General features: G+C 52.6%; 1 protein-coding gene across 1 annotated transcript; it reads right to left on the minus strand.

Annotated features, from left to right (window-relative positions):
- On the minus strand, nt 1-27,144 carry Pdxk (pyridoxal kinase). The gene is made up of 11 exons (XM_057751997.1): nt 26,919-27,144; nt 14,638-14,692; nt 13,820-13,924; nt 12,342-12,425; nt 11,221-11,267; nt 9,248-9,333; nt 8,263-8,308; nt 6,442-6,553; nt 5,364-5,500; nt 1,997-2,063; nt 1-1,775 (listed from the first exon to the last, which is right to left on the minus strand). The coding sequence occupies exons 1-11, from the start codon at nt 27,003-27,005 to the stop codon at nt 1,663-1,665; spliced, it is 939 nt and encodes a 312-aa protein (XP_057607980.1). The 5' UTR covers nt 27,006-27,144; the 3' UTR covers nt 1-1,662.

The following is a 27,144-nucleotide window of genomic DNA, read 5'->3' on the forward strand; positions in this document are numbered from 1 at the left end:
CAAAATCATTTTTAAAATGACATTTATCGTGTGTGTGTGTGTGTGTGTGTGTGTGTGTGTAAGAGAGAACAATTCACAGGGATAGGGCCTCTGCTTCCACCATGTGTGTTACTCAGGCTGTCAGGCAGGACAATAGGCAGCCTTACCTGCTAAGCCATCCTGCAGCTGTGACCAGAAAGATAAGGCGCTCAGGATGTGGGCTGGGGAGGAAGCAGAGGCAGACTAGTGCCCGCCCTTGTGGACCAGTGTCTCCTCCATCTAGGACATTCTAACTGGGGAAGGGGAACACTGGACTATGCTAAGGTGGCTGTGGCTCTCAGAGGCCCCCCTATGGGCTGCACCCCTGCACCCCAGGGAACCTATGCCAACATGGGGGCCACATCATGGTCCCCACCTCTTCCAGTCTCCTATCTCTCCGCAGGCAGTGGCTTCTCAGGAGAGGGAAATGTCATGAACTGAGGGACAGGGAAATGGGTGGGGTGCTGAGATGAGACATGAATAAGAGCCCCATTCACAGCTATGTCTTAGGGACCCCAAATTCCAGGATGGATAGCCAGGAAAGCCACACTTGAGCAATGGAAATGGAACATGTCACCATCACCTGCAGGAGTCTAAGGGCTGCCCCTGCCCCCACAGTGCCAATATGCTCTCTATAGGAGCAGAGCTTCCAAGGAGGCAGAGAGTTAGCTGATTTCACATAAGGGCCTCTCATCCCTCAGCATATGATGGGCACAGAATACAGAAATCGGGGGAGGAAACAGCGGTAAAGTATGTCACCATGGGGCAGGTGCACCCCTGCCCCTCCTTCCCTGTCTGTCCAAACAGCAATGCACTGTGCCCATCAGCATGTGGCAAGTGCAGTGCCAACCAGCAGTGCTGCAGGGCTGGCTGAGTTCCCACAGGAGCCCAGTGTGGCAACCTTTCCGGAACTTCCCAAGCCACCATAGGCTCAACAGCTGACCTCTGTTAGTCAGTTTCCCAGAATTTGGTCCCAAGTTACAGGAACTCCTGCTGACACCCATAGGGCTTGCAGGGTCCCCAGAATGTTTGGGGCCCTGAAGAGGTCCCTGTCACAGTGACTACATGCTTGTGCGCACACTCAAGCATGAGAAAATGGAACCCGCCCACACAGTCCAACAGCTGCCTAAGTCCGACATCCTCAGAGACACCAAGAGCAGCAAGACACACAGAAACTCTAATGCAGGGACAAGGGTAAGACCAGATGGCAATGAAGATATTTGGCATAATTCTTCCAGATGCCAAGACCTAACCCAATTTTAAAAACAGTGCCACCACAGGCCTCTTCTCAGCTCAATCCAGGTTCTGGGGGCAGTGGCAGCCAGTGGCCAACAGAAAGGTCTACAGGCAGCAGACTTGCCTGTTCCACCCACCTTCCACATAGCGGTGAGTCAACATGAGGCAGTCAGGAGGCCTCGGGGAGGAAGGGGCCATGTTTCTGAATCACATTTCTGTGACTGCTTTGTTATTATTACTTTTAAAAAAATGATGGCACATTTTCAGGATGAGACCGGCTGAGACCCGACCCTCAGGGGGAAACAAAATGTCAAGTTTCAGTCATGGCTCTAAGGCAGACGTTACAGCTTTCAGGGGGATGGAAACGGAGACCCCAGCACACTGTGTGTCGGGGTGAGTACACAACCATCACAGCACCGTGGCCTGCACGACGATCTCGGGGTCCTCGATGTCCTTTTTGCTCTGGACCATCCTGAGCTCCAGCTGGGCCGGGCTGGGCTTCTGTCCTGCTCCTGCTTGAGCTGAGGAACACAAACAAGATTGGAGCAGGCAGGACGCAGCCAGGGGCCTCCCTCCCCTTCCCCACACTGCAGCTCCCACTTCAGAAGGCGCTCCACACTGCCACCTGCTGCCCCACACTAACAGCAGCAGGACGCAGAGGCTGGAAGGAGGACTCCCCCCCACACACACCCACCTCCAGACAGGGCCACCTCCCAGGAAGGCAGAGCAGGAGGGCAGGTACCTTTTGCACACCGGATGGTCCTCTGCAGCACGTGTTGCATGGCAGACACAGTTTTCTCGCAGGCCACCTGCACAGAGGACAGAGGCGCTGCCTTGGCCTACCTGGGCGAGCATCGCTGTCCAGGACAGCCCACAAGCACCAGCTGCTCCAGTCACCAGAAGCCGCTCCACTGTCGCTCACATGGGGGTGACTGCATAAACCCCCACAGAAATGCTTCTGCACTAGCCTGTGCCCGGAATGTCCCCCAAAGCCCATACTAGAGGCAAGCCCTCTGCCTAGGGTGCTACTGGAGGGGATGACAGCTTCTGGAAGTGAGGCCTGGTACAAGGTCCTTAGGTCCTTGAGGGTGGTGCTTTTCTTTACCTTCTTCTTTGCCTCTTTGCTTCCTGGATCCCATCCTGATGCATTGCCACAGGTCTTTTTTGTTGTTTTGTTTGTTTTTTGATACAGGGTTTCTCTGTAACTTTGGAGCCTGTCCTAGAACTCGTGCTTCAGACCAGACTGGCCTCGAACTCAGATCCTCACCTGCCTCTGCCTCTGGAATGCTAGAATTAAAAGCGTGTGCCACCACCACCTGGCCAGCCACACGTCTTAAAGGAACAAGGCTGTCTTTGTGGACAGACACCTCTGCAACCTTGAGTAGACAGAAACCTTCCCTCTTTGTAAACAGTCTCAGGTATTTTGTTATAGCAGTGGAGAGAGAGCCAAGCAGACACTGCCTGTTAAATAAACCACTTGGGTGTGGAGGGAGATGCCCCATGGGAAGGGTCAGCGGCCTGGGGCTTGTCAGAATTGGGCACACCTGGCACACAGCAGGTGTTACCGAGAATTCCTGGGAGTAGTTTTAAAGACTATAAGAGAAAGCATTGCTGCCCACGACTCTCAAGGCCAGAGGCCTGGGGGACTCAGCAGGTGCCCAGACATGCCTCAGTTCCCTACATGGGTTGGCTGAACCAGGCCTTGCCTTGGGAGTCCCCCTGTTAGGCTCCTCTGGGTGCCAGCTGGCAAGTTTCTGCTGCCCCGAACAAAACAAACACCCCACTGCTGCCAATTACACCTGCAGCTGGCAGGAGGTGGAGAGCCAGGGAAGGGAAACAGGAGCGAGCCTTCTAGACTTAAATTTAGTTTTCAGGGGACTTGACACGCGAGAGCCCATCTCCCTCTCCATCAGATAAGCAAGGAGTCAGAGATGAAGTCACAAGGAGTGGATTGGGTGATTGGGACAGCACCAGGGAACCCATGTCCAGGTCCCCACAACTAACTGCCCCCCCTAAATGACAGCCTTTCTTCTCCCGTTGGTCCAGTCTAACAGAAGGAAACCTCCTAGCCGTCAACCCCGGCACACAGTGCAGGACATCAAGTCTGTGGGTGGACTGCAGGGCGGGGGCTGTCTACACTGGGGTAGGAGTTATTCCATCTTTTCGTTTTCTTTTTGTGTTTGCTATACTGGGATGGAACCAGGCCTTATATATGCTAGTGTTCCGCCCTATGGTAGTCTGAATGTAACTGGCCCCCATAATCTCACAAGGAATGGCAATATTAGGAGGTGTGGCTTTTTGGAGTGGGTATGGCTTGTTCGAGGAAGTGTGTCTACGTGGGGACGGGCTTTGAGGTTTCCTTTGCTCAGAATACTGCCCGGTATGTCAGTCAACTTCCTGTTGCCTGCAAGATGTAGCGCTCTCAGCTCTAGCACCATGCATGCCGCCATACTCCCCATCACGATGATAGTGGACTGAACGTATAAAGCGTGAGCAAGCCACCCCAGTCGAAGCTTTGTAAGAGTTGCCATGGTCATGGTGTCTCTTTCTGGCAATAGAAACCCTAACGAAGACAACCACTGAACCATACTCCAGCCTTTGTACTCTGTCTGCAACAGCACTGGAGGAAGGCATGCTGGCTGTCAGCTGGTGGGCATCAGGAGAAACAACCTGCTAATTGGTCACCATGCAGCTTTTATGCACACAGGTCAGATCACAGATGCAAGGGGACAGCCATAAGAAAACTCCTCTGGCCGGGCGGTGGTGGCGCACGCCTTTAATCCCAGCACTCGGGAGGCAGAGGCAGGCGGGTCTCTGTGAGTTCGAGACCAGCCTGGTCTCTTGTAGAGCTAGTTCCAGGACAGGCTCCAAAACCACAGAGAAACCCTGTCTCGAAAAACCAAAAAAAAAAAAAAAAAAAGAAAACTCCTCTGAACCTGCTGAGCCCCATCCTCAAATGCATATTCACATAAAAGCCCCATCCCTGATCCCCAAGACACAGTACAGTCCCATTGGAGCTCTGCATGTGGCTTAGTTGTGGAGTGCCCACCTAGTACAGACTTGGTCCCAGTCGGTCAGCTCTGCTGAGGAGCATCTGAACAAGAGCAACCTGTCTGCTCATAAGTGCATGAAGTAGGTGGGATGGACATACAGACAACCATAAAAAGACCACCTCCATGAAAGGCCCGAGGGGGAAGGGCCTACCTCAGCCTGCATCCTCAACCCTCTGCCCTTGGTCCCCAAGGCTATGTCTATCAAGTCAGGCAATGGCTACATAGCAGGAAACATCCTGAGCTGGGCTGAGCACTGGAAGTGGCTCCTGAGTCACCACGGAGCAGCTAGAAAACTACATGGGCCCAGGACTTCTCATTGACTCCTGTACAGATGCCAGCTTTTGTTCCCACCACAGCTGAGTCTCAAACCCCAGGTCTCCATATGCTACATCCATGCATTGTTTCTAACTTTCAAACTTAAGTCTCTGATGTCTTGGTCCCTGTGTCACTACTTCCCAAACCAGGGAAGAGTGGCGACAAGACTGACAGGGTGGGTGTCTTAGGGCTTCTATTGCTGCGATGAAACACCATGACCAAAATCAACTCGGGGAGGAGAGGGTTTGTTCCCCTTACATTTCCACATCATTGTCCATCATGGAAAGAAGGCAGGACAAGAATTCCAACAGGGCAGGATCCTGGAGGCAGGAGCTGATGCAGAGGCCATGGAGTGCTGCTTACTGGCTTGCTCAACCTGCTTTCTTATGGACCCCAGGACCAGCAGACCAGAGATGACACCACCCATTGTGTGACTGGGCCTTCTCCCGTCAATCATTCATTAAGAAAATGCCCTGCAGCTGGATCTTATGGAGGCGTTTCTCAGTTGAGGCTCCCTCCTCTCTGATGACTCTAGCTTGGGTCACGTTGACATAAGCGTAGCTGGGACAGTGGGTTTCCAAGCCCACGGTCAGCTGAATCTCCCACCGATCCTTGGGCTGCGGCTAAGGGCCAGGCTCCCACTAAACCTGCCACCACCCCACGCTGTTGGGACCATATTAACCTATATTCCCACTGAAAGTGCAGAGGTAGCTGTGGAGAGGAGCAACATGCACAACTGACCTTCAGATTGTCCGGGTGCTTGTGTGTCCATGCCAGAAGCATGGCAGCAAACAGGTCCCCAGTGCCCACGAAGACGGCATCCACCTTGCGCATCTCCATCCGGATGCGTTGAGTCACCGTGGAGCCGTCAGGTTTCCCTGGGGGAGGACATAAGTCAGGCCACTGGGTCTGAGACTTCTCAGCTAGACAAGGGTCACTCACCCCCGCAGAGGGAACCTTCCAGCCCAACTTGTCCTCACTTCTCCTGATGTGACAGGAAGGCCAGCACTGTCCTTCCTTGGGGATGTTATACAGATGCGGTATGGCCCCCTTCAGGAGCCCTGGGACTCAGTATGGGCTGTCATAACTGACCCCTGCTGCCACCACTGTCCCAAAGGGAAGTGAAACATGGAACTAGCATGGCCTTACACACTTGAGTGCCAGGAACTGCTTGGATGCACTCTGTGTGCATGTGTGTCTGTGTACAGGCGTGTGTGTACATGTGTGTGCCTACATGTGTGTGTCTACATGATTGTGTGTAGCACAGGAGCATTCAGGTGCACATCCCCACACCCTTGTGCATCCAGAATGCTCACCGGAGCCAGTGGGTATGAACGTGGGGTTCTGGTCAGCCTTCGTCCCAGCTCTGAGCATTGTAATACTTCAAGTATAATTAACTCATGAGCTGTTTGTATAACCAATTACTGAAGTCCAGCACAAACCTACTCACTGTAGACACCTGGGCCACAGAAGCCAGACTCAGCTGCTTTTGGCATAAGTCACTGGTGTGGGGTAGCTCACCAGACCTAAGAACCTACAGGTCCTGGCACAGCATGGTTATCTGATCATCCAGCAATTAGGAGTGCCTGCTCATGTCCCCAATAGCCCAAATGGTCCCACCCTCTGGCTCCACAGAGCCCTTGTCCTGAACCTGCCTTCTCTCTGACTCTCCTGAGGGGCAAGAGGTACCAGGCCCTTGCTGACTGAGTCACAACCTCCCTCCTACTGAGCCCCCAGTATTCTCTGGGGCCTGAAAGCTGTGGGCTACAGAAACAGATGGACCCAGGGAGCACACAGGGCAGGTGGTGCAGGCACTTACGCATCCTCTGGCTGCCCAGTGCGATCAGGTAGTCACTGCCCTGTGTGGAGGGCAGGTCAGAGCTGGTGATGACCACTGTGTCCGGACCCATGCAGTGTAGCATGTCCATCACCTGCCAGCAGCAAGGGAGAGTGTCAGCACCTCCGGCCACGATGGCGCTTCCTGACAGTCACGCTTCTCAAGGGGGATGACCCTGGTCAGCCACTGTCCTCTGCAATCAGAGCTGAAGCAGCCAGCATGACCAGCATGCTTCATGGGCTCTAGAGGACCTAGAACATGGCACACACATGGCCAAGCCTGTGGTCTGCCATCTTCTGTCAGGGCCATTGACAGCTCAGAGTCTGAAAATGTGGAGAAGCCTGGAGGCCCTGCCCCAACTCTTTGGGAACTGGAAAGCCAGTCATATCCACCAATGAGAAGCAAGCTTCTCTCCAAGCTGGTTTATCTGTCTTTTTGCCATTTGTTTTTATTGATTATTTGAAGCAGGGTCATACTATATAAATTTTGCTAACCTGAAATTGGTATGTAGACCAGGCTGGTCTTGAACTTACAGATATTCACCTGCCTCTGCCTCCCAAGTGCAGTGAGCCATGACACCTGGCTCAAGATGGCGAAATTCCCTTAAACCCAATGAATGCTCCAGCCTGCACTACAATGCTCCCAGGGCGCACTCGTGGGTCAAGAACTGAACCTAGCCACCACTGCCCACTCACAGCGGGTAACAACATACATGGGCTATAGACTACACACAGGCTGTGGTCTCTAAGGCTAAAGGGGGAAGATAAGATGGTGACCCTGGGTGTGGCCCAGAAGATGCCCATCATGGTGCTGGAGACGTGGTCCAGCAGGTCCGAGCACTGGCTGCTCTTGCAGATGACACAGGGTCAGAGTCCAGCACCAACTTGGTGGCTCTCAACTGTCCTTAACTGTCAGGTCCAAGGAATGTGATGCCCTCTTCTGGATCAGAGGACACCAGGCATAGACACAGTACACACATAGACACACAGGAAAAGCACTCAAATATGAGATAGAAACAAATAAATCTTTGAAAATTAAAATAAAAAAAGGTCTATCTCCACCGGATTGTGGGTGGCTCATTCCTGCTGGCTGGTTTAAGACAGTGGGAATTGAAGGTAATCAGAGCAGTGACGGCCACGAGAATGACACTTGAGGCTGGCTTTGGGGTACAATAGATAAGATTGTACCCAGAGCTTACACAGTGCCCAGCACACAGGAGGCACTCATTGCATGTGGTGGCTGCTCTGAGCTGAACTGTGGCGAGATACACTGATGACATCACCTCCAACTCTAAGGTCAGGATTCTACTTGGCCTTAAGTACAGGCCACAGGAGAGTGAGCTGCACCCCATCGTCTTAAAAAGATGACTCCTGTCCTATAAAGGATGATGATGGGGAACATGGCTGTGTCGTGAGGCAGCTAGGCCACAAGTCAAAACCTTATACCCACAGCAAAAGGAGCTGGAGGTGGCAGACAGAACCTCCCGGGGACCCGAGAGAGAGTTCACCCCATCCCGCACCTGAATGTGGGGTTTTCAGACTCCACAGCTATGAGAGAACGCTTTGGTATAGCAACTCCAGGTCACAGACATGGACACGTGGTAGACCGAGCATAGAAATGACAGAGGGACAGAGGTACCAGTCAATGACAAAGGCTGGGTATTCGCCACATCTGAGGTCAGAGCTCAGTATCTCTCAAATGTCATCTGTTTCAGAAGATGGTGTCTGTCTCCTTCCCGGGAACTCGGGCCCTGTGTGAGGATCTCCTCCCCATGAACAGAGCCGTGCGTGAAGGCCTCCTTACCTCCAGTGCTTCTTCCTCGCTGTGGATTTTTCTGCCACTCAGCAACCTGGAACACAGATGGGAGCAGTGAGCCAGTGTCTACAGTACAACCACCCTGGCAACTGACCTGCATCCCCACAAGAGACCATCACTGTGTCTACGGGCCACAGGAACCAGGGGAGGCAGAGACACACACGGAAGAGGGAGGAAGGTCAAGAGGGAAATGTGTTATAAGGAAATTCACATACATGGTGGGGTTCCAACCTGTGGTGATTGCTTATAGGTGACAGCAGTGAGAACCAGCTACCTACAGTCACCTATAACTCCCGTGTCTCTCAGCACTGTGGTCAGGTAATGGATGTTTATACAACTCTGACAGCCCAAATGGCCAGCACAACCCATGTACATGCCTGCTGACAGCACAGGGCCCTCAAAGAGATGCCATTCTTTCCTTGGGAAGGGCCCAGGGCTGGGGCCCTCAGCTATTCAGTCTAAAATGCCCACCAATGTTTGCATCCCAAGTTTGTAGGAATTATCTCACAGGACAGAGAGGCAGGCCTGTGCCCTGCCACTCTAGGTATCTGGCAGGTGTCTTAGGAGCTGACTCTTCACCTAATCAGGGGCCGTGAGCTCAGAAGGAGATCTATGGCCTGCAGTTTCACCTGGGGACATTCCCAGCCTCATAAACCCTCAGCTGGCAGGTGCCATCTCCTCTTTCTCTCCTTGGAGCATCTTGCCAGCAGAGGGATACTGTGAGCCCACACAATCATGAACAGACAACCAGGCAGAAAGAGAACTTGTTGTGACATTAGAGGCAATGGGAAACAACGCAGGGTTAGGGGTACAGGTTTATAGGGTCAAGGGTGACATATCAGTCTAGTGCAGGCCAGGTTCTCTAAAGGCCACCAAGGGACCTGAGCAGGCAGATGTGGGGCTGCCAGGACACATGTGAAGACAGTGCAGGGCTCGCCAGGGCACCGGCCCTGCTGGCTATGCAGTTACTTACTCAGCCTCAAACTGGTTGGGAGTGATGATGTCTGCCACGGGCACCACTTTGTCCCTGTACACGGGAAGGAGGTCCTGGGGAACGTACTGGAGAGCACAGGAGACAAAGAAGGGGACTTACTCCCACAGAAAGAGGGCCCAGTGAGGAACACTCCCAAAGCCCATATCCTGTGGGAAGACCTGGCATTGCCACCATAAAGGGCCTGGAGCAGGAGGGTAGGCTCAGCTCACCAGAACCAGAAGGGAGAACAGGAAGTAGGGAGCTAAGACACAGGACCACACAGGATGACGAGAGGCAGCCAGGAGTGGGCCCACCTGGCTCTGGGAGCCTGAGTCCTGGGGCGTCTCATCTCTTCCTAAGACATGCTCGTGAGCCAACACACTTTGATCATTTTATTTTTGTTTTAAATTATCAATGAACAATTCAACAGAACAGTGCTCTCCTGCGCCCCTTTTTTCCTGAGACAGGTTCTTACTCTGTAGCCCAGGCTGGCCTAGAAGTCAGAGCAAGCCTCCTGTTTCCTTCCAAGTCCTGAGATTACAGGGTTGAGTCATCAAGACTAGCTTAGAACAACCTTCTACTTCCTTTTTTAAAATTATTTCCATGTTGGGGATGGACTTAGGGCCTCATGTCTGTTGGGCAAGCATGAACTACACCTTCAAGCTCATTCTTTTAAATTTTTGATTAATGTTAGCCTCAAACTCGCAATCTTCCCACCTCAGCCTCCCAAGTAACTAGGATTACAGAGACACCCATGGCCACGTCTGGTTCCTGACATTCAAGTCCCACAAGAGGCTCTGAAATAACTGTCTGTTCCCATGATGATTTGTGGTACTGTTGAGTGGTCCAGGGGTCTAATCTCTCCCCACTCAGTTGCTGATGAATTTCCCTAGAGGTCCGAGGTCCTGTGCAGATGGACTCCCACTGGCTGGCGTAAGTTGGTATAAACTGGAGAAGAGCTAAGAATACATGGGACCACTTGGACCATCCAACTCCTAAACTCAGGGCTGACCATGACATCTACAAGCTTTCTACTTGTTTGAACCTTAACACATCTTGAACCTAAGCAGAGGTTCTCAACTTTCCTAATACTGTGACCCTTTAATACAGTTCCTCATGTTGTGGTGACCCAGGCCATAAAATTATTTTCGTTGCTACTTCATAACTGTAATTTTGCTACTGTTATGAATTGCAATATAAGTATCTGATATGCAGGATATCTGATCTAGGCCCTCCAAGAAAGTCATTTAATCAAAATCAGGACACAGCAGAGCGAGTGACATTGAGCCCAAAGGAGAGCTCTTTAGGACCAAACACCAGCATCTCCTAGGCTGGCTGAGGACACTGCAGCAAGCAGTAACAGGAAGAAAAGAGGGACGGGGGTCTGGTGCAGGGAACCTTCCAGAAAATGGGCACTGGAGAAAGCAGATGAAAAGACAGCCACTGAGCAAAGTAGACACCTGGTCCAGTCACTGCCACTGGACTCCACTGGCAGAAGAGGGCAGGAAGGACACAGGTCCAGGTGAGTCCTGCACTGGTGTGGACCACATGTGGCCAGCTGTGCTCAGGGAACTCACAAAGAGTAATGGATGAGTCAAAGCCACACAGACAATGCCAGGGTTAAAACACTGACTTTAAAATGTTGGGCCATCTCCATAGTTTGAGGTTTCTGTGACGGTGACAGGACCGGTTCACTCATGGACTGTGACCCATCCACTGCCCAGTTTTGAAAGGCTGGTGAGCTCAGAGTGACTTCCTCATTGTTAAACGGATAAGGACAGAGAGCCCAAGACTGACAGACTGTTTGTGGTTACCACCCTAACTGATGCCTGTCCTCCATCTGACCAACTTCCTAACAGGGGTGACTCAGCCTTGGATGAGGTCCACACAGGTTTACCCAGGAAGGTGACCTTCTCTTTGGTTCAAAGCAGATGCACAGACCCCGTGTCTAATAGCGGAGGGAATGCACTCACCATGGAGCCTTCGCCGTTCCACTTGTCCCCCATCACGGGATCGCACACTGCGGAGACACAGCATCTGGTCAGCAACTGCTATGGCTTCTGATGACAGACCTCCACACTGTCTGCTTTCTCACCGTGCAGCCCAGGCTACCCTTGCACTCACCATCTTCCTGCCTCAGCCTCCCATGTAGCAGAAGATGCAGGCATACACACCACATCTAACTCTTGCTCTAACCGCCAGAGTGTGTGCCTGTGTGTGTGCACGTAGAACATGTGTGCAGGTGCCCAGGGGTTCAGAAAAGGGCATGAGAGTCTCTGTCGTGGGATTTACAGGCAGCTATGAGTCAGAGTGGGCGCTTGGAACTGAACTCGGGGCTTCTGCCAGAAGAGTGCACACCCTTAACTGACGACAGGCTCTCATCAGCCCTGGCTGGCTTTGAACTCACTATGTAGCTGGGATGACCCTGAACTTCCGACCCCGAGGACTGGGATTACAGGTGCACCCCTGCACATTCAGTTACGTGGTGGGGGATCAGGCCCACATCATGTATGCTAGGCAAGCACTCTGCCAACTGAGCCTCACCCCTGGTCTCTCAATTATGTCAACATTACATACACACAGAGACACAAGAACAGTTGTATGCACCAGCACCTTGCACTTCTCTGCCCAAGACAACTAGGTCCTCGGGATAATTTCACACACACCATCACTCACACCTTTGTCTCAAGCACACATTACCTCAGGTCACCTGGACTGGAACAGTGCCCTCCCCCCAGCCTGGCTGAGAGAATACTAAACCAGGTTCAAGCACATTCCCTTTGGACCACAGTGTACACTGCACAGACAAAGCAATGGGCTATTGGCCTTCAGGGTAGAGCACGCTGTGCACTCCTGGGAGACCGGTACTCAGGAGCAGCCTGAGTCTGCATGTCTGCTCAGCATCGCCACTGCTCTTGGTGGCACATGGACCCAGTGCTGCCTGGAAACCATCATGTCACGCTCCACGCAGACAAACTAGATATGGTGTGTCCACCCCACCACCCAAGCATGAAGTGAGATGGCTGAGCCCCTTCCCGAGGGTGAGGGCAGCACGGGGCACACCGTGGGAGAGGCATCATGGCCCAGTTCTCACCGTACACGAGCTGGGAGTTCTGCTGCTTCAGCTCCCCCACGATGTCCACCACCATGGCCAGGAAGGACTTGTCCCTTGTGTAACCTTGGGAGGGAAAATCCAGGTTGTTTATCCTCCCAAAACACCCTGACCACCAGGGCATCTGCTTTAACCAGAGCCATCAAATCAAGCATGCATCGGAGTGGGGGACAGGAACTATGCAAGGTCTCCAAAGGTCTGCACTCATAGAGGGGAAGACAGGCAGCCAGCTCCCAGGGACACAAGAGTTCTGAATGATGAGAATACAGATAATGGGCAAATTCCGCGTTCAACAAAACGTATCACTTTTTAAAAATATTTATTTTATGTGTGTGCCTGAGTATATATCTGTGCATGAACGTTAAGAGGACAGAAGATGAGGTCAGATCCCCTGGAGCTGGAGTTACAGGCAGTTGTGAGCTGCCCTATGTGTGCTGGGAAATGACCCTGGGTCCTCTGCAAGAGTGGTAAGTGCTCTTTTTCTTTCTTTTCTTTTTCTTTTTGATTTTCCGAGACAGGCCTTCTCTGTTACTTTGAAGCCTGGCCTCGAACTCACAGAGATCTGCCTGTCTCTGCCTCCCGAGTATTGGGATTAAAGGTGTGTGCCACCACCGCCTGTATTAAGTGCTCTTAACCACTGAGCCATCTCTGCAGCCCCTGTGTCTCTTTAAAAATTTTTATTCAGGGACTGGAGAGATGGTTCAGTAATGGAGAGCATTGGCTGCTCTTCCAGAAGTCCCGAGTTCAATTCCCTGCACCCACATGGCAGCTCACAACTGTCTATCACTATATTCCCAGGGGATCTGAAGCCCTTTGCGGTATGCATGCAGACAAAACACTTTTATACATAAAAACACATAAAAACATTTTTATTTTTTTGGAGGCAGGGTCTCATTATGTATGAAGCTCTGGTTCACCTAGAACTCACTATGTAGACTAGGCTGGCCTACAAAGCGAGTCCCAGGATAGCCAGGGCCATTACACAGAGAAACCCTGCTTTAGGAAAAACAAAACCTAACTTGGGGCTAGTGTGATGGCTTACGGAGTAGGGATGCTTGCTGCTGTATCTGAAAACCTGAGTTCGATCTCTAGGACCCACATGGCGGAAAGACCTCTGCACTCATGCTGTGGCGCCATGTATGTGCGATTGTGTGGACAAGGACACACATACACACATGTGCGATTGTGTGGACAAGGACATACATTACACACAATAAATTAGCAAATAGATTCAATATGTAGAAAATGCAACCAGAAACAGAACAGATGAACTCACGTAGCGATTCACCTTTGACCCAGTGTGGCCAAACTCTAGGGGCCTCCAGAAAGTGTTGGTGTCAGTGCACACCAAGACCCTCTGGGAAGGAAGCAGGGACAAGGTCTGAGCCTAGAAAGGGGATCTGTGTCTGATATGTCACCAGCTTGCCGGAAACCCTAAACCAGGACCTGGGGACCCTCACCAGTGAGCACGTAGTCGTACGTATTCACGCTGTTTATCTTGAGACCTTCATACAGTTCATGGAGCTCCTGTGAACTCAGCACTTGGCCCTTCCAATGGGCATAGCCTGCGGGAAGAAGACAGGCTAAGCTGTGGATGCAGGAGCCCCAGTTTCCCCCGTGACCATCTCAGCTGATGACAACCACCTACCCGTCTTGAGGAAGCCCAGTGAGCTGTTCTAAGGGCTGGATGCTCTGGGCTCAATGCCTCAGTGGTATCCCAATACGCTGGAAGCACCCCAGTTCCCACACTGTGGGGGCCGAACAGTGGTCTCTGCCCTGCCCTGACTAGTCTCCATCAAAACAATCCAGGGAGCACTTAGTGCCCTAGGTAGGCCTGTGAAACTGTGTCCCAGAAGATGTGGATAGGGTCACGGGGGCATATAGCTGTTCACCCCACCCCAGCTCAGGACAGCCCATCCCACCCCAGCTCAGGACAGCCCACCCAGCCCCTCTCCTTAACCCAAGGAGGTGTCATAGTGGAAAAGCATACAAACATGCAGGCCACCAGTTGTCGGCAAGGGGACACGGCAGCACTCCCTGTGGTTGACCTGTTCAGCTCTCCTAACACAGCAGTGCTATGACTGCCAGCTTAACAGAGGAGGAAACTGAGGCACAGAGGTTTTCCCACCAGTCAGCTCCAGAAGAGTGGACACACAAGTCAGCCATGGTGTGGGCACAGGCTGTGCACAGAGTGGCACTTCTAGGTTCCAGCCTCCAGCCTCAGGCCAGGTTATATGCCACGCTCACTTCCACCATGGCTACCACCTTGTACTCCTACCTGTGTGGTTCGAAAACTGCACGGAGTTCACAGCATCAACTTCAAATCCCAAAACCTGCAGGACAAACAGAAGAGGTGTGTGAGTGCCCATCTGTGACCCCGAGAACTCAGAGCAGGGGTCCCAACTACGGCTACAGTCTTGACTTGAGGAGGGTGACAGAGGAGACCATCCAGGAGGTACAGACCCCTGGGCAGGACGGTCACAGGGTGGGAACAGAAGGACCTGCCCAAGCCAGGCAGATGTTTGTATTTCAGGGCCACACAAGCCTGACCATGGGATTCCTCTGTTCCTTCAGTCAGGAACATTGCCCAAAGGGCCAGGGTGGCTACACCCTTCTCCCCTGCTGGCAGGCACTGAAGGCTTCACGGAGCACCTGAGAGGGCCCACCTGATGAAAGTGGCCAAAGAAAGCACTGTGAGCAGCTGTCTGTGCAGATAAGGAGCGGGCCCTGTGGGTCTTCTAACCCACCCTGAGGAGGCAAGACCCAGCCCCAGTTGGGCTGCTCAGCTCAGCCAGTCTCTACCACACCAGCTAGCAAACTCTCCCTCCCTCCACGTCAATGAGAGAAAGAAGGTCGCAGGTCAGGGCTGAGGTCCCCCAGAACAACCATGTTCCTAGAGCAGCTTGCCCCTCTGAACGGCCTCTCATAGCTCAAACAGACAGGACAAATGGGCCCCCTGACAAGCTGGGTGGAGACCGAGGCTCCGTGGGGCAGCTGTTCATCCTCAACACACAAAGCAGCTCACTGAGCCAAATTAAAGCTATGGACCTTTTCCAAATAAAAACTATCACTGAGTCTAGAGCTTTTTATTTTAAAGTAACAGACCCTGAGCTTATGCAGTTTGTGGCCGGTGGTGGTGGTGGAAGTGGCGCACGCCTTTAATCCTAGCACAGGGGAGGCAGAGGCAGGCAGATCTCTGAGTTCAAGGCCAGCCTGGTCTACAGAGTTCTGGGACATTCTGGGCTATATAGAAAAACCCTGTCTTTAAAACCCAAAACCACTGGGCAGTGGTGGTGCACACCTTTAATCCCAGCACTCAGAGGAGGCAGAGGCAGGCAGATCTCTGTGAGTTCGAGGCCAGCCTGGTCTACAAGAGCTAATTCCAGGACGGGCTCCAAAGCTACAGAGAAACCCTGTCTCAAAAACCAAGGGATAGATTCAAGTCTATGAATGCAGCCACGGTCCGTCAGTCCTTCAAAGGCCATCTCCACAGACCATAGGTCTATTTGTGGATCCTAACTATGTCCTTTCTTTCTGACCTTGAGCCAAGATACCCTCAACCATGACAGGCATGGGGTCAAAGAGGATTTGCACTGTTCCCTCCAGTCACTCAGGAAGGGCCAGCATCCTTTCTGGTACTTGGCAGGAACATGGGATTCAGTCTTGTGTTCATCCTATCTACAGCCAGCCCACGCGGACCAGGCCACCTACCAGGACTATGCGCGGACCCCACAGTGTCCTCCCACCTCTAGTTCAGGTCCCAGGCTGACTATGCCCAGACTGCTGCCACCGTCACCACTGTTAATGTCCTCTCCACTCCCTCAACCAGGTCTCACCTAACATCCACTTCTACAGCAACGCCAGGCAAGGACCACTGAACAAGGCCCCATGTAAAAGCATCCCACAGTGCAGAAGCCACCAACAGAATGGCCAGAAAGAGGGCCTGCCAGGGTGTGGCCACCAAGGGTCCAGGACTCAGGAGGAACTGGCCCAGTGGCCATGACTCTGTCTGCTGCTGATATATAAAGGACGTACAACCCACTAGAGTCTCAAGCAGTGGTTCTCAACCTGTGGGTCGAGACCCCCACACATCCTGCATATCAGACATTTGTACCATGACTCATAACAGTAGAAAAATTACAGATATGAAGTAGCAACAAAATAATTTTGTGGTTGGGTGTCACCACAACGTGAAGAACTGTATTAAAGGGTCGCAGCATTAGGAAGGTTGAGGACCACTCTAGACTCCCCATGCGACTGAAGTCAGGAGTATGAACACCTCGTGACACCTTTGCCAGAACCTCAAGGTAAACAGAGGGCTGAGGACTCCCTCCACCAGAACTCCAGGACACCTGAACAAAAGAGTCCTGTAAATCTGACCCACGGACAGCAGAGAGGAGAGGTGTCAGTGACCGTGGAGTGGCAGAAAATGGGCCCTTTCCAGCTGCTCCTTTAAAACCTCAAATGTTTTCTGACGAGGCAGACAAAGGGGCTGCCTCACCTAGAGAGCCGCCTGGATGAGACAAGGCAGCCTACGGGGCAGAGAGACACAGATGCTAGAGACAAACCTCGGGTAGCATCAGGAGAGGGACTGCCCTGGGGGAAAGGGGCAGAAGTTCTGGCCACACATCACACATTCTATGTGATGGTATTTGCTTCGTCCTAACTCACTGAGTTCAGGGGCTTATGGTTCGCATTCATAAGCTCATCCCCCAAAATTCAAGCCGGTATTATCACTGGAGCAATGCAACAAAAATTAGCAGTTGCACTAATCCAGAAAGGTAAAAAAGGCACTTGGCAGATTCGCTCGCCTATTGGTGCAGACTTCTGTGCACCAATATAGCTTCCAGCATCTCAAACCCCTTAAGGTTCTAATAACTGTGACGAGCCAGGCTGGAAGTGAGGATGACACACGTGCTGGAATCCCTGCCAAGCTGTCCCATCCCGCTGCTTCTGCGTGCGCAGATAATTAATCCTTCAGAGCTGGCGCACACGTCTGAGAAAGGAACTGCTATTTTCCGCTTCCAAATGATGGCGCTGAGCCCCTGGACTAGTGTTTCCATTTAAAATATTACTGTCAAAAGCGCTGTATTAATCAGCGTCATGTGCTAGTTTGAATATTTCCAGAATCCACCTTCCAAATAATGCATATACAAAGCTCAGTCATCCTCAGCTGAGAAGGCAAGGACGGAACCTCGCTCCCGAGTGGGAGCCCTGGGCCCCAGAGGATGGAGTCCGCTGTCACTTAATTCCTCTTCTCAGCTCCAATCCATTCTTCTGGGGGCTTCGGCTGTGACTCTGGACATCACATCCCTGCAGAGTAGTGTCTCCTGGCAGGTACTTCCAACAGGAGGGCAGAGTGGGACTGGAGAGTGGTGGACGATGTGCCCGCTTCCACTGTTCACTCAACCCCAGCAGCACTGTCAGTCCCCTGGATGTCACTCCTCTTCCTCCAGGTGACAAAGTGACACATCTCTCCCACCAGGATCAATGGCTCCTTCTCCAGTGGCAGTGGGACCTGTTATGAGGCTTGCCCAGGCTTTAATTTTTGCATCAACCAGCCTGTGTTCCCTTTCCCCGAGATTGCTTGTTCTTTTTTTTTTTTTTTGATACAAGGTCTTTCCTTGTAGCCCAGGTTCACCTTGAACTCAGAGCAAGTCTCCTAACACAGTCTCCCAAGCATGTGACATCACATTCTCCTTTTTCTCCCCATTTTTTTGAGTTCTGATGACCCACCTTCTCTCTTAAAGCTGGTGCTGGAATGTTCATACATGCACGCACACAGACACAACAGACACACACACACACACACGCACGCACGCACGCACGCGCTTGCACACACATTCCTCCTTTTGCCTTCTCTGCTCTCCCAGGACCTGGATTGACAAACATCACCATATGTTAATGTCCCCCCTCTGGCTTTAGTGTCTGCCCTAGCTTGCCTGATACAACCTTGTGCACCAGCCCTAGGGGTACAAGCCACAAAATAGTTCTTGGCTCAAGCAGGAATCAGGACTGTGTCCCGCCCCCCAAAACATGGTGAACAGCTGACTTCTCCCCAACATTCACCTCTGGAACAACCCGTAGGGCAGGTTCCTTCCTGCCCCCGCTATGGCTCCAGGGTCACTCCGCATGAGCAGACCTCTGCCCCTTGGAACCTCCTGACCTTGGGCTGCATAGCAGTAGATCAGCAGATCTATCCCTGGGAAGCCTTTACTCAAAATGTGCCAGGAAATGTATCACAGGAAACTCAGTCCATTCAAATGGACTCACATGTTCTACACTGGGTGGGATTTGAAGGGTGGCCCCCCTGGCCCTTGCTCACCCTTGTGAAATTCTTCTAAGTGTGTGAACCCCCTCCCAGGGCCTCATTTTTGCTATTTAGTTATAGGAGCCTTTTGAGAGTACTTTCCCCAGATTGCAAGGCAGAAGGGACTTTGGAGATGTGAAGGCTAAGAAGTGAGTGACAGTGTCCAAAAAGGATGGGGAACGACGCTGCATAGGCCAGCGTTATACAGAGCCACTGCCTCGAAATGCTTACACTCCTACAGCTATATCAGAAAGAGGCATAGTCTATCCTCACCACCTCCCAAGCAACTACCTACACTTAACCATTGTCTATGTCCAAGGTTCAACATACACAGCTCTCTGCACGGTGGGCACGGCATAGGCGAAAGACCATTTATCTCGTCCTGCCTCAAGCAAGAAGTTTCATTCAGTCCCAGTGGGGACGCTAGAGAAACTCACATGAGCACTTTCTAACAGCCCTCCTCACCCCACCCACACTAGCTCTAAACATTAATGACACACCACCAGAACACAGAAAAACAAAAACAAAAAAACAAAACAACAACAAAAAAAAAACCCACAAACAAGCTACGTGAAGGGCGCACCCGAGGCTGAGGCAGGATAGCAGGTGAGCCTAGCCTGGACGACAGGGACCCTGTCTCAAAACAATAAAAACAAATAGGAGATTCACTTTAATGAGGAGAAAGTCCTGGGTATAAGGGGAACTGTCCCTCAAAGTGCTGCCTTGTTTTGGGGAGAGGGAAGTTCTTTTAATTGTTCATATTTTTTGTTTTTAAGACAGGATCTCATGCCGCCCAGGCTGCTGAACTCTTTCTTCCTTTATTATGCATGCAGTATTCTGTATGTGCACAAGAGGGCGCCAGATCACATTATAAATGGTCGTGAGCCACCATGTGGTGGCTGGGAATTGAACTCAGGACCTCTGGAAGGGCAGCTAGTGTTCTTAACCACTGAGCCATCTCTCCAGTCCTAGACTCTAACTTTCTACGTGCCCAAGGACAGTCTTTGTGGTGGTCTGAATGAGAATGGCCTGATAGGCTCATAGATTTGAATACTTGGTCACCAGGGAGGGGCACTATTTGAAAGGATTAGGAAGTGTGTGTGGCCTTGTTGGAGGATGTGTGTCACTGGGGGTGGGTTCTGAGGTTTCAAAAAGTCCAAGCCAGGCCCAGAGTCACTCTCTTCCTGCTGCCTGTGGATTCAGATGTAGAACTCTCAGCTCCTTCTCCAGCACGACATTTGTCTACCACCGTGATTTCCGCCATGAAGCTAACGGGCTAACCTTCTGAAACTGTAAGCTAGCCCCAATGCTTTCTTGGGAATATCATGTTAAGGTGTGTTACTTTTGTTTACGCTGTATTTGTTTAACTCTGTGAAGCTGTGTTACTGTGCCTAACTAGAACACCTGATGGTCTAATAAAGATCTGAACGGCCAATGGCGAGGCAGGAGCAAGGATAGGCGGGGCTGGCAGGCAGAGAGGATAGATAGGAAAAATCTGGGAGGAGGAAAGGTAGCCAAAGGAGGAGGAGGACACCAAGGGCCAGCCATCCAGCTACACAGCAATCCACGGAGGAAGAGTAAGATCCAAAGAAGTAAGAGAATGAGAAAAGCCCAGATACAAAAGGAAGACAGGATAATATAAGTTGAAGTAAGGGCTAGCAAGCAACAAGCCAGGCTAAGGCCGGACATTTATAACTAAGAATAAGCCTCTGTGTATGATTCATTTGGGATCTGGGTGGTGGGTCCGCCAAAAGAGCTGAAAGAGTAAAAAACACACTACTACTCACATAACACCTTTGTAGGTTGCCATGGTTACAGTCTCTTTACAGCCACAGAGCACTGCAACAGTCCCCAATTCCTGTCTCCACTCCCCACGTGCTGCAGACCACCACAGCTACACAACACTGCTTTCCACGCCTTCTGCAAGCCCCACTCCCCACTGTTGCCCGAGTTCCTGCTGAAGGCCTGTGTGACGCCAGCCCATCCTCACTTCCTCAACTGACTTTTGTGTCTCTACTACGTGCATTCTACCTCGACCCCAGCTGGACCCCACTATGCCTCTCTAGAGTTTAGAGTTTTCTGTTGTTCCCGGGTGAAGCCAAGACCTCCTGATCCCTGATCGTATGCAATGGGCATAGCCCAGCACCCCAGGCAGTAGGCTCACCCCCTGCGATTCAATGACTCAACGCCAGGCTCAGAGCTACTGACCACTTTCTTTACTCCAATTCGTTCTGAACACCCCATGCCACTGTCAGCTCTCCTTTCCTTTGCTGTTCTGGAACTTGCTCTGCAGACCAGGCTGAACTTAGACTCGGAGATCTGCCTGCTGCTACCTCCCCAGGTGCTAGGATTAAATGCATGCGCTACCACTGCCCAGCAAGCTTTCTTAGAGGGCAGCAGCTTCCTTTGATCCACACACTGTGGCTTCATGGTTTCATGTATCCATGGCCAATGAGGTCCCAGGATATTAAACACTGTCTTCAGGGGCTGGGAAGATGGCTCAGAGACAAAGCACTCACCACACAAACATGAGTAAATGTGAGAACTAGGATTTGGATCCCCAGAACCCATGTATATGTGACAACCCTCAACCTCCACAAGCATTGGCACACATGTACCACATACTTGTGAACATGCAAACACATATCTCTCACACCACACACACACACACAAACCAGGAAAAATCTCTCTTGACTCGAGGTAGATGGATAGGTAAGAGTGAGTACACACTTATCAACAGATTTCTTTGAAGGGCATAGATATTTTGTCTGCATGTATGTATGTGCACCATGTGCATGCAGTGCCTATGGTGGCCAGAAGAGGGCAGGAAATCATTGGAAATGGAGTTATAGACCTTTGTGAGCTACCATGGGTACTGGAGTGGAACCTGGTCCTCTGCAAGAGCAGCTGGTGCTCCTAATCACTGAGCCATCTCTCTAGCCCTGCACTCACTAATGTGGTTCAGCAGGTAGGTAAGGGCTACTCTCCTTTGCTATGTTCTTAAGCTTTTCTAATTCCTGCCTTATAAGTGCAAATTAGAGGTGTACGGGCACAGGACAAAACACTTGCTGGGATTTCTCTCACTGTTGATTATATTATAAAACCTGGAGACAAATACAAGATAAGAACGTGAAACAATCACCACAGCCATGACCTGCTCCAAAAAGGCCATGCAACCTTTGGACCCTGCCTCTGCTCCCTGGGGCCACTCTTTCTTCAGTTCTGAGTTCACTAAGGACTCTCTGGTTCATCCAAGCCAGCTGAATGTGAGCTCCGCCTCTCCAACCCAAAGTTCCATTCAACTGAACAGACAATAACCTAGACAAAATTCCTGTAACACACACTCTATATAGAGCATTCAGTGCTACCTTCATTTTAGGGCATCCCCTATGGATCTTAGAACAAATTCCATACAGATAACTGTGTGAGCTGGGAACCAATGTGAAGACAGTGGCACTGGGAGCCAGCAGTCCTGAGAGCCACAGCTGGCAAAGGCTTACCTAGGGTTCGCTTTTCAGTGTCCAGCTCAAGACTGGGTTTCCTGAATTGCTGATGGATGAGGGTGAGGGGTGTGGACAGCACCACCCTGTGGAGAAGCCCCCGCTGTCTCCTGGGGTAGTTAAAGCATCCCCAACACAGCCTGTTATGCTTTCTCCCTCCCACTGCTGGGGGCAACACCTCCAGACGAGGACAAGTGGCACCTGGGAAAGTGAAAGCCAAAACAGGAACATGGAGCTTGCCTTTCCTGCTTCCTGCTGCCCATGGCTGCCCCAGGCTCCTCACCCTCAACCCCTGCCCCCAGCAGTGACGTGTGCTATGCTGGGCTGGCTGTGTAGGCAGGTGGTGCACATCCCAGGGGCCCCATGCCCGCCTCCACTGCTGCATCATCAAACCTCCAGCAGAGAGGCTCACACAGCCTGAAGATGCTGTGTTTAGAGCAATGGCTCAGCTAATCTCCAAGGGAGGCAGAGCGAATCAGCACAGCAGCAGTGGGGTGAGCTCTGGAATGTTCCAGTGTGGTTCTTTCACAGGCATCTTGGGGCAGATAGGAGGGGGAGGGCAGGTTGATCCTCACAGGTGCTTCCAGCCTGGAGAACCAGTCCCAGGCTGATGCTTAAGCCTCTTTCACAGATGGGAATCGGCAAGCAGGCTAGGCAAGTGTCTTGTGACTGTGTCACCCTGAGTCACCTAACTGCCAAAGGGCCACATCCCTCCCACCACTTGCCACTGACCAACCTTCCAGTCCAGCCAAACCACACCCTCTGATCTCCATGGTGAATGCTATAGAGACAGCCTGTGTCCCACAATGCATCTCTCTACCCACCCTGCTCACTCCAGGTCCTGGGGCCACCCCCAGCCTGGCTCACAGCACTCATGCCAGGATTACAGTGCTAGGCAGGCACAGCCAGGGGCCAACCTTGCCAGCACCTGTTGCTCCCCGGTCACCCTGAGACTCAGTAACCCAGATACAGGTTCACCTAGGTTCCAGGTGGTCACTGAGATGCAAGCTGGTCAGGAACTGTCCCATGACCCCCTTTGTTTATCAGCTGGCCAGTTCCTCACATCTGGCTCAGACAAGCTAGAAGTGGCTGAGCCTCCAGGGAGTGCCAAAATAGCATTCCTGACCCCAGATGAGCTGCACAATGTGGCCTTAATTCACCCCTACAGGCCACTGCACCAGAGCTGCCCTTATTCTGTGCTGTGGTCTCTCTACTCAGGGCCTCCTGCACACTGTCCCAGAGGGGGCAGGGTGGCAGGCTGCCACCCATGGGACCTCACACCTGTTCACAGCAACTGGCCCCTGGATGGGCCATGTCTTGTCTAGTGTCCTCAGTTTAGCTACTCAAGGGGCTGCTTTTCCAGGAGACAATCATGGGTAAGGACAGAGCAGGAGGTGCCTCTCCAGCCAACACCCTGGTTCCTCTGTTACAGTCAGGGGCCTGCCACCCTCAGAAGACCCAGCTCGAAGCCACAGCTCAGTCCCTGTGGCTCTCTTCCCTTGCCTAAGGGACATCTTGAAATCACCAACACTGCAGTCTTTCACTAGATCCTGAACTTGAATGTTCTCAGATTTCTCCGAAAGCACATAGAATAGAGACACAACCCTTGACACACATAAAGAACACGGGCTGGCAAACCATTCTGTGAGGAAGGCTCTGCACACACACAAGGGGCTCAGGAAGCCCATCACATATACTTATGTGTATGCCTGTGCCTGCTCACATACATGTGCATACATATACACACACCCACACAGGGGTGGATGCATACACAAACACCCTTGAGATATTGACTCTTGCCCCTTGCAGGAGGAAGTGGGCTGAAGTGTAGCTGGCTGTACAGCATTAGTTAGCACGTGTGAGAAAGGCCCTGGCCTCTGTCCCCAGCAGCGTTAAACAGGGTATTGGGAAGCCAAGCATGGTGGCATACATCTCTCATCCCCACGCTGGAGGCAGAAGTCAGTGAGTTTGAGGTCAGCCAGGCCTTCATAGTGAGACCTTATTTTAAAAGGGAAGAAATAGGGGCCTGGGCACAGCTCAGTGGACGAACACTTGTTAAACACTCACGAGGTCCTGCGTTCAGTCTTCTCCACCACAGAAAACAAGGAGGAAAGACGTGGTGGTGCCAGTAGGGGGGAGCAGGCAGCAGGGCACACTACACTTCACCCTGCCCTTCCCTGCTCACCCACCGTCTAGAGCCAACACAGCAGGAAAGCCCCAGGGTCCCAGACCCTCCCCTGTGGCAGAGGGGAGTGAGAAAGGGAGGGGGAGGGGCGGGGAGCCCAGGAGCCTGTCCCCACTCTCCCTTTACCCTGTTTCTGCTCTGCAAACCTTCAGCTATTCCATCTAGTACCCCACCTCCTCCTGACTCTGGTCACAAGAAACCTTTGGCCACTACACCCTGGCCTGGGGCCAGAAGCAAAATCTGGAAACAGGGGTGAGGTTCTGCTGCCCCTCTGTATGATTATTTCCCAGCTGCCTGTGGGAGACCAGGGAGGGGGGAGCTCGGAAGACTTTAAAGGGAGCACTGGGGAGGCAGGGCTGATGGTTTAGGTGTGAGTCTGTGCCCCAATGGCATATGATAGCGGGAGCTCCCCAGCCACAAGCCAGGCCCAGCACAAGCGACTCCAGAAGGCCTGGTACCAGCTCATCAACAGTCTACAGGCGCCAGGTCTACAAGGGAGACGCAGAAACTTCCCCAGCCATTCCTCTGGCTTGACTGGACAGCCACCTGATGGTACAACCTCCAGTCACCTGGGACAGTCCCAAGCGGCCTCTCCAGCCTCCTGCCTGTGGCCTTCTTGGAACAGCACTGGGACAAATCTTGGGACTCCAGCCCACGACTACATCCTCCCTGCTTCTAGCTTTCCTTCCCCTCTCCAGCAGTGTGAATGAGACCGTGCACTCCAGATTGTACAGTAAGAACACACACACACACACACCGCCTCCACTGAGAACAGCTCTGGACCTGAGGGCTGCTCCTCTTGGAAGAGCTACCCAAAGGCTGGCTAGTGCTGGCCCCAGGTCACCGCAGACTCTGACAGTGCCAGTTCCCCACACGTGCTAAGGGCTCTCCATGTCGGAGGTGTCCTGCCCACCATCCCATTGCTTCTCCCTGTCCAGAGGATACAGAGGTATGGTGAGCAGCAAAATGCCAACACGGACCTCAAAGGAGTCCCCCAGGTCCTTAAGCATCTCTCTGGAGGGAAGTGAAGAAGAGTCTCCTCCCTGAGAAGATGAAACACCGTAGCTTCAGGCTGAATGAGATAGCTGAGTCCTTGGTGCAGTCTAGAGGACAGAGGTCCAGAGGACTCAGTGAAGGAAGAGCAGCAGCAGGTGGAAGAGACAAGAGATGCAGGACACATGGCCCCAGGAGCCCTGTTCACCTCTGCCCAAGGTGACAGGACGGCTCACAGCTCAACCTGGCTCCACCTTCCCTGGCTGTCCCTGCTTCACAGACTCTACCCCTTTGCTCCTAAGTACAGTCTCACCTCCGTGATCTTGCTCCCCACCCCTGGTCCCATAACCTAGAGAGCAACAGTTAAGAGCATCAAGCACCAGACCAGTGCATCTGGGGAGGAATAAGAATAGATGTTGGTGTGGGTGAAGAATTGCTTATCGACCAATAGGGGTTAATCTCAGCAACCGCCCCGTGCCTATGGACTTGAACCCCTGTACTGTACACCCATAACCATTTGCCCTATTTTGTCTGCCAAGCATGCCAGCTTCAGGACAGCCCTCAGACTATCCTTAGTGCCCTGGGCTACCTGTCTTCCTTCTAGATCCTTCCTGCAGGTCTGCAGTAGCCAGGTGCTCCTTCCTAATGTCCCCAAAGAGTCAGGGCAGCTACTAGGCATGAGATGAACAGATACCTGCCACCTTGCTCAGTGAGCAGCCAAAGAGGTACAGTGAAGGAGGCCACCACCTGGTTGGCCAGATCAGCCCAATCTTCCTGCTGGACCGGGCAGGCAAGGAAGTGCCAATCACTCTGGCATTGTCCCTAGCCCCCATTCTAATACCCACTGCACCCTGGTTTCCTCCTAGGGCCACCTGATCACAAGCAGGAAGCACCACCGGCCAGAAATGATCGGAGATAGCCTCATTCAGGGCATACACACCTCACAGGAGGGAAAGAGGCTCTGGAAAGGTGACAAGCTACAGCCCTTCTAACAGGTTGCTTCCAAGGCGAAACTCAGCAAACTGTGCTGTCTCTTAAGATAGAAGCAGGCCTGCGGGAGCTGCAGGGCGCTTCGAGTCCTATCCCAGTGAAGGACAGACCACCCCAGGAGTGGTGGAACCCAAAGTGTGGCTCAGCCTCTTCCAGGGTGCAAGCTCACTGGGTGGGTAGAGGCAGAACCTGGATTTCAGCAGGGAATGTGCAATCACCCGCCAATGTGTCTACCAAAAGGCTGTCAGCGCTTCTGCAGGGCAGGATCCTTCCAGCTCAGCATTTCAACGCCTCGGGGAGCCCCCGCCCACGGCTGGCCAGACAGCCGGAAGCAGCAGGGACTGAGTGCGCCACAGCAGGGTAGGGGGCTTCGTGCCACCTGCACCACCCTACTTGTAGGCTCCCCAGGGCACTCTACGCCCCGGCCCGCATGCGCCAGGTTCTGCCCGCAGCGCACCCAGCTCTCAACGAGGAACCGAGGGTGGCCGAAGTGGGGACCAAGGTCATCGGTCTGGGGAGGCTTTGCTGCGATCCAGCAGACCCGACAGCAGCACGGGTTATATAAGCGGGAGAGCGCGTACCTGCAGCGGGAACATGGCCGCCCGATTGCCCACGTAGCCGCGGACGACATGGCTCTGGATGGAGAGTACCCGGCACTCTCCCTCCATACCGGGCAGGCCGTGGTAGCGCGTGGCACAGGTGGTGTCACGGAATCCGGCTATCCAGGCCGCACACTCGGTCTCTGCTGCCGATTGCCTCCAGCACGCGCAGGCGCTGGGTTTGGACGCGATGCCCGCCTCCTCTGAC

This window comes from Chionomys nivalis, chromosome 19, assembly GCF_950005125.1.
Source record: "Chionomys nivalis chromosome 19, mChiNiv1.1, whole genome shotgun sequence".
NCBI lineage: Eukaryota > Metazoa > Chordata > Mammalia > Rodentia > Cricetidae > Chionomys > Chionomys nivalis.

What these genes read in the sequence shown, in the direction of transcription:
- Pdxk (XM_057751997.1), bottom strand. Translation starts at nt 27,005, where the DNA reads ATGGAGGGAGAGTGCCGGGTACTCTCCATCCAGAGCCATGTCGTCCGC. An exon ending in CGGCCATGTTCCCGCTGCAG is followed by an intron (nt 14,693 to 26,918) that starts GTACGCGCTCTC and finishes TTTGTCCTGCAG; the next exon opens with GTTTTGGGATTTGAAGTTGA. An exon ending in ACTGGGCAGCCAGAGGATGC is followed by an intron (nt 5,501 to 6,441) that starts GTAAGTGCCTGC and finishes GTCCTCCCCCAG; the next exon opens with GGAAACCTGACGGCTCCACG.